A 7,146-nucleotide genomic window follows, 5' to 3' on the forward strand; every position below is an offset into this window, starting at 1 on the left:
ATTTCTCCAAGACCACCATGCCATACACACACTTAAAATAAATAGGCTTTTAAAATGATAATACAAGTAACAGAGATATATGTGCTCGCATAAAATATTAAAAGAAAATTTAGTGATACAAGACGGAGCCTTGCTGTAGGGATGCCCTTAAGTAGGACTCGGGAAAATGGGCTCTGGACTCAGAGGAGGGAGCAAGCTTAGAAGAAACCAGGGTTCTTTCAGAGGAATCACCTGTGGGTACAAGTTCAGAAAGAGGGAGGTGAAGAGATGGGGACATATGCACAAGCCCTCTCCTGCTGCTTCCCTGAGGATTGCTCAGTGAAGCAGGAGACTGAGGATTTGGGCAGTGCAGGGGATGGGAGGGAGGGAGAGGGGCAGGGCAGAAGGAGCCTATAGATTTGAGTTGGCTCAGGAAGCAAGTTAGGCCCGACATGAAGTTCATGGTTATGAACCTAAGATGGCAGATCTGAGACCAAGGACACTTAGTTGTATCCTGTCCAGTGGCATTGTAAGCAGCAGAGAGTCATGAAGAATGGTTCTTCTGCTCAGTGAGGAAGTTTAGCCAAGGGGGCTGTGAGGAAGAGGACCAACCAAGACCATTAAGAATTCGAGATGGCTTTCTGATTTGCCTGCTTGCCTTGTGGGACTGAGCAACTACTAGATCCTTGAACTTCCATTCACAGCTGCTGCCAACCATTGTTGAGAGTTGGACTACAGACTAGTCTGGAACCTGACGAAGTTATCAGTCCATTTATGGTCCATCTGAAAACGACAGAAAATGATCTGCTCTCAGTAGTGCTCAGCTTCTGGAAGTTTCTTGACTTGTGGTTTGGGAGTCTGAACTCAGGTCATCAGGCTTACAGTGCCTTAAGCACTGAGATATCTCATATCCTCTTAAATGAACACCTATAAAGAGCTCCTCTGAGATCCCTAGTCACGATGAAGCGGGACATTCTGAAACTTCGTCTAAGACATATTAAAGAAGGGAGAATTGTCATGCAGCACTCGTCTACTTCGGTTGTGTCTGTGTGACAGGCCTAAAAACCTGGTCACAGACCTGAGGCATACGCTGCAAAAGGAGTCAGTCTCCTGAGGTTCAAACCCAAAGCCTTGTGCACACTTGGCAAATACTCTGCCACTGAGCTTCATGTCTTGACCTTACACATATGTCTTTAGGATAATTCTCAATCTGTTCTTCAAAAATAAATGTACTCACTCCAATTCAAAAAAAAAAAAAATTTGAGATTCCCCAGGCGGTGGTGCCGCACGCCTTTAATCCCAGCATTTGGGAGGCAGAGGAAGGTAGATTTCTGAGTACGAGGCCAGCCTGGTCTACAGAGTGAATTCCAGGACAGCTGGGGCTACTTAAAAAACCAAAAAAAAAAAAAAGAAAAAAAAAAAAAAGAATTCGAGATGGAGATGACCAGATGAACTAAGCTAGTCAGCTAGTCTCAGAAAGATGTTTCCTCTTATGTGTTGTTCTTAGATTTTCTGTAGCTACATACAATTACTTGCACATGCACACACACACACACACAGGCATGAAAGTTGAAGCAAAACTGTCTTGGAGAACAAAGAGGAGGGACTAATAGGAGAGAGGGGGAAAGGAGGGAGAAGCTATGAGGAAAAATGTCCTCAATGTACAATATATACATCTGTGAAGATATCCTTACATTCCACAATACCATGTTCAATGGATATGGGAAAAAAAATCACCAATTTCATCAAAATAATTGCCAGGTTTTAGCAGGCTGACAAGTATAAAAGAAAAAGAGGTAAAGGTATTAAAAAAAAAAAAAAAGCAGGAGGTGGGACAGCAGCACACATGTAGAAGTGCCGCTCTTTGAAGACAGGGAAAGGGCTGTAAGCCAAGGAACACAGGTCCCCTCTAGAAGCCCAGAAAGCTTAGGTAGAAAGCATTCCCCCCCGGCCCCCCGCAGCTGCCAGCAGAAGCAGCTGTGGCCACACCTAGTGTCTAGTTTGCAGACCGACTCCAGGGCACGAGTCGTCTTAATTCCACCCAGATGTCTCAGGTCAGATCACATGTCCTAAAGCTGGACAGGTGCTAGATGGAGTCTAGGGATAAGGGGATGTTTCTTATTGCTTTTCCACGTGAACATTGAAGAATCATCTACAGGCTACAGGAAGAGCTGGAAGATGACAAGGTCCCTGCCTCTGGGGGAAGGAGACCAAAACAACTGTGTAAGCTGTTTTTTCATTTTTGTTTTTATTTTCTTGTGCTGAAGTTTGAACCTGGTCCATGCATTTGCTACAAAAGTTCTTGATCACAGAACTACATCCCTAGTTGGCTTTTTTTTTAAAACAGATTTATTTATTTTATGTGTATGAGTGTTTTGTTTACATGTACATCTGTACACCACAATATGTTCCTGGTACAGAGGTCAGAAGAGGGTGTCAGATCCCCTGGAACTGGAGTTGGGGGTGGTTGTGAGCCACCATGTGGGTACTGGGAATTGAACCTGGGTCCTCAGCAAGAACAAGTGTTCTTAACCACGGATCCATCTCTCCAGCATCCCTAGCTTTGCTTTTTACTTCTTTATTTTGAGGCAGGATCTTGCCAAGTTGCCCAGGTAGCCTTAAAGTCAGTTTGTAGCTCTAATGAGTCTATGATCTTCCTGTAAGTCTCCTGATTGGCTGGGATGACAGGCTGCCTGGCCCCATCACCTTTCAGCAAGAGCCTGCCCCTGTTCCACAGCATGCCTCTTCCTCCCGATCCACCAGAAGAATGCCGAGCGTTGTAGAAGACCAAGCTTCCATGGAGATCCCAGACCCACCATCCACTCTGGAGCCAGGCCACCACAGTACCGAGGTGTGGAAGGTCCACACCCTTGGGTGACTATTTGTGAACAGAGATCTTTGCATTTTGCAGGCCAGAGTTTGGCTATGAGGAGATGGGGGATGGGGTGGGGTCATTCTATTCACATCTTGGTTTCTGTAGCACTCCACAGGTGCTTTCCAGAGGAGGTCTGGGAACACAGAGTGAGCTGGCTCGCTCCCACCTCATCTCTGTGGTGATCTCTCCTGGGCCAGAACGGGAGGATTCGGGTACATGAAGATGTGCAGAACTTGGTGCCAATCCCCCAGGGAAGGCCATAGACCTTTGAGACCTTCGAAGTCTCCTCAGAATCCTCCTGGATTTTACTCCATGCCAAAAGGCCTCTCTCCTCCAGGCTGCCTAAGAAGTGAACAGTGAGAAGTCAAGACTGGGTCTTGATTCCAGTCACAAGGCTACCCTGTGGGTGCCTATGCCATCCCTGGCAGTACCCGAGTGCTCAGCAGTGCCCTGCTTTTTCTCCCACTCCTCCTCCAAGCCTTGGCAGGGACCACAGATCCCCTCTGCTCATCCTCACTAGGCCATCTCAGAGCCCCTACTTGTGTGGTACCCAACCTCAGGCTCAACCATGGAACCTTAGAGCTTTCCTCAGCTCCCAGAGCAGACCTGTCCATGTGTGTTTGTGGAATGCAGGTGTACTCTATGTTTGGTGAAGAGTACAATGTGGCAAACAGAGAGCATGAAGCCAGTGCAGTCACAGAAGTCCCTCATAGAGGCCCCAGGGGAGGGACACAGAAGAAAGAGGAGTGTGTGGATGTGTGTCCAGAAGCTGAAATGGAATCTCTATGCTCTTCACCATCAGTGCCCCTCCCAGTCTGCGCACCCTCAAATGGCTCATCCCAAGCCTCATTAACACTCCCTTGTTTTTCTGTTTCCCCTATTAGCCTGTGGGTTTCTGGGAGGCAGAGACATGTCTCACTTCTCTTTATATTCTCAGTGAGTAGCACATGCTACATACATAGTAGACAGTTAGAAATAAGAATGTGGCTAGGCAGTGGTGGCTCACACCTTTAATCCCAGTACTTGGGAGGCAGAGGCAGGTAGATTTCTGAGTTTGAGGCCAGCCTGGTCTACAGAATAAGTTCCAGGACAGCCAGGGCTATACAGAGAAACCCTGTCTCGAAAAACCAAAAAAGAAAAAAAAAAGAATGTTTGAATGGATGGATGGGACAGATGGATGGATGAATATGTGTGTGGCGTTCTGACTGATCAATTATATTAGAGGTTTAAGAGAGCCAAGGTCATCTCTTTATCCTTTTGTATCTTATATATCCTCCACTTTAGGGCCTTGCTATGACTGAACTATATAGCCCTTGAAAAGTCATAATTGACAGCCTAATCCTGGTGGCGTCAGTATTTGCCAATAATATTTAAGGAGGTAAAGACATCACAAGGCATCTGTTACAAGCGGAGATCTGTTACAAGGCCTCCCCTCTGTTGTTTGTTTGTTGAGATAAATTCTTACCCTTGCGTGGAACTCACTATGTAGCTGAAGATGACCGGGGACTCTCTCTTCTTCTGCCTCCACCTGCCCCGCACTGGGATTCCAAGTGTGCATCATTGCAAGGAGCTTATGCACTGGTATAGATGGGAGCTGTAGGCAAGCCTCTACCGACTGAGCTACATCCCACCCCAGCCCTGTCTTCACACAAAAGGAGAATGTGAAACAGAGAGGCTGCAGGGATGTGCCAGCCCAAAGCAAAGGCGATGTGAGACCCCCCACTGTAAGCCAAGAACCATCCTATGAAGAACCAACCTGCCTCAGAATTCCAGCCTGGGGGACTGAGAGAAGGCTGTTGCTTCGCTCACCCTATTCTGTCATGTTTTTCTTCAGCAGCTCAAGCTGACTAAAGTAGGCCGGGCCTTATCCTGACTCCAGCCCCAGGGACCATTTAGGGTGTGCTGTGAACTTGACAGAAGGTCTCCAATGGCCCCGACACTGCCCAGATGCCCATAAGCCCAGCTATGGGGTGGTTGCAGCCTTACCAGGTATGGTGTTGTCCAAGACGAAGCCCAGAAATCCACCAACAAACATGCCCGTGGTGAGGAGTACTTGGATGACCTGATCCAGCTGGAGAATCCCTGGAATACAACAAAAGTGAAAGTTCAAAGGAACCAAAGGCCACCCCGCTTCACACCTGAAGCAGTGATAGTCCAGAGGAGCAGCACTCACCTGTCTGCAGCTTCTCGGGGTTCTTGTTTACCCAGTTGGGGATGGCGAGCCCACAGTAAATGGAGAAGCCAAACACAAAGAGGTTCCTGGATGAATTCATGTCCACATACTGGTGGGAGAAAGGGCCTCCGAGTTCATCAGGGCACTAGACTAGACACCTTTACGCATGTGCATACAGCTGGTTTTGAAGGTTAGCATGCAGTTGTCTGTTTCTTTCTTGTATGGGTGGGGGAGGTGTAATTGTGGCTCCTAGGATCACGCCCTCCTCTCCCTTGGCTCCTCCCCCTTTGCGCTCCCCTCCTCATCTTCGCCTCTTCTCCTCCTCTCCTGTCCCTCCCCCATGCAGCTCCACCCCAAGGGCTCCTCTCAGGGTGGGCAGCACTGATGTTCACCAAGGTGCCTCACCTGCAGGTTGGAGATCCCCACGGCACTGATGATCCCGAACATGACAAGGAACATGCCTCCAATCACAGGGGTAGGGATGGTGGCAAACGCCGCGCCGATCTTCCCAAACATGCCCATCAGGAGCAGTACACAACCAGCAGCAACAATCACCATCCTGCTCCCGACCTGCACACCAGAGAGGAGAGATAGGAGCTCCAGCCAGGCAGATGCCTTGGAATTCTGCTTCTGCGTCCTTCACACTGTTGTAGTGAACCTGAGAAGCAGCCCTGTCCGCTGTTCCCAGGTTCCCTCCCACACTGGGCTAGAGAGAGAATTCGGTTCTGGCCTCAGCTCTCATCTCTCTGTTCTGGCTCTCTCACATCTATTGAGCTTATTACTTACATCTCTGGAAGTCCAACTCCACATCTACCATGTGAGATCTGGCACACCACACAGTGCAATGCAATAAGGCTTCTGAATATTTGGAATAATATGTGTTGAGCACACGGAACACTCAATAAAGAGGAAATGGTTTTCCGGGAGGGAGCAGAAGCATAAGGTTCTACTGCAGCAGTTACACCTCTGTGTGTTGCTTACGCTTGGTCCACTAAGAACAAATGTTTCTATTTCTCTACCACATCACATACTTCTCCAAAGACATGAATCGCATTAAAACTTCCCACACCTATCCCTCGTCCATATCACTATGGACCCTGTTCTGTCATGTATTTCTGCAGCAGCTCAAGCTGACTAAAGTAGGCCGGGCCTTATCCTGACTCCAGCCCCAAGGACCATTTAGGGTGTGCTGTGAACTTGACAGAAGGTCTCCAGTGGCCCCGACACTGCCCAGATGCCCATAAACTCAGCTATGGGGTGGTTGCAGATACACATCACTGGATACAGGAAAGGCCAGGGCAGGAAGGAAGTGCCGAGGAGCCCTTCTGTGCACCCCTGATTCTGTAGAAGAGAATACTAAAGTCTGAAGGGAAGAGAGGAGCCCCAAGCAATGCCAGGGTCTCCTGCACCTCCTCAGAGTAATCGACCCTCTGGGTTTTATTCTCAGTAGTGACACAATGCCTGCCTCAATTCCTGTGTCATCTGGTGTTTTGTAAATGGAGCATCTACAGTCTCAGCAGGAGGGACAAGTGTGTACTCTGAAGAGCCTGGGGACAGTGGGCACTGAGGGAAGTTCTAAGGTAGTTGGCTAGTATGGTTAGGAGAATTCAACTCATATACGAAGACAGAAGGGACAAGAGAGAGCCATGTACACAAAGATTTGATAGAAGAATATTCTAGAGAGAAAGTGGCTTATGTGAACTCTATGATGGGAAAAGCCTTTTTAAAACACAAGGAAAACCAGTGTGCCTGGGCTGCAGTGCCCAAGAGAGTTGTGGGAACCTAGGGCAAGGGATAGGCTCCAGCCTGCAGGGCCCTGCGGGCTCAGGAGTGGGCAGAAACAAAATGTGCCACAGCCGTACAATGAGGCATTATTAGGTCCCTAAGGAAAGTGTTTCTGATACCTACTGCAATATGTGGATGAGCTTTGTGGTGATTTAAATGAAAAATTAAAGCTCCCATAGGCTTTTTTTGTTCCTTACTGGTAGTGCTGTCTGGAAAAGTTATGGAATATTTAGGAACCAGAGTCTTCTGTGGATTGGTGGGCTTTTACAGCCTTCTGGTCCTTCCTGAGCCTGCACTCAGTCTCTCTCTCTCTCTCTCTCTCTCTCTCTCTCTC

At 48.2% G+C, this 7,146-nt stretch overlaps 1 protein-coding gene across 3 annotated transcripts in view; it reads right to left on the reverse strand.

Annotated features, from left to right (window-relative positions):
• Positions 1 to 2,305: 2,305 nt before the first annotated feature.
• Positions 2,306 to 7,146, reverse strand: part of LOC116098716 (solute carrier family 23 member 1-like) — a 44,224-nt gene continuing 39,383 nt past the window's right edge. For 2 of the 3 annotated variants that reach the window (XM_031381518.1, XM_031381520.1), the window contains 4 exons: positions 5,433 to 5,597; positions 5,028 to 5,136; positions 4,841 to 4,936; positions 2,306 to 3,196 (listed from right to left, as the gene is read on the reverse strand). In XM_031381518.1, the coding sequence (XP_031237378.1) occupies positions 2,940 to 3,196; positions 4,841 to 4,936; positions 5,028 to 5,136; positions 5,433 to 5,597 (627 nt within the window). In that variant the 3' untranslated portion in view covers positions 2,306 to 2,939. The remainder of the gene's footprint in view (positions 3,197 to 4,840; positions 4,937 to 5,027; positions 5,137 to 5,432; positions 5,598 to 7,146) is intronic. The other variant, XM_031381519.1, reaches the window with a different exon arrangement.

This window comes from Mastomys coucha, unplaced genomic scaffold (assembly GCF_008632895.1).
Source record: "Mastomys coucha isolate ucsf_1 unplaced genomic scaffold, UCSF_Mcou_1 pScaffold20, whole genome shotgun sequence".
NCBI classification, from domain to species: Eukaryota; Metazoa; Chordata; class Mammalia; order Rodentia; family Muridae; genus Mastomys; species Mastomys coucha.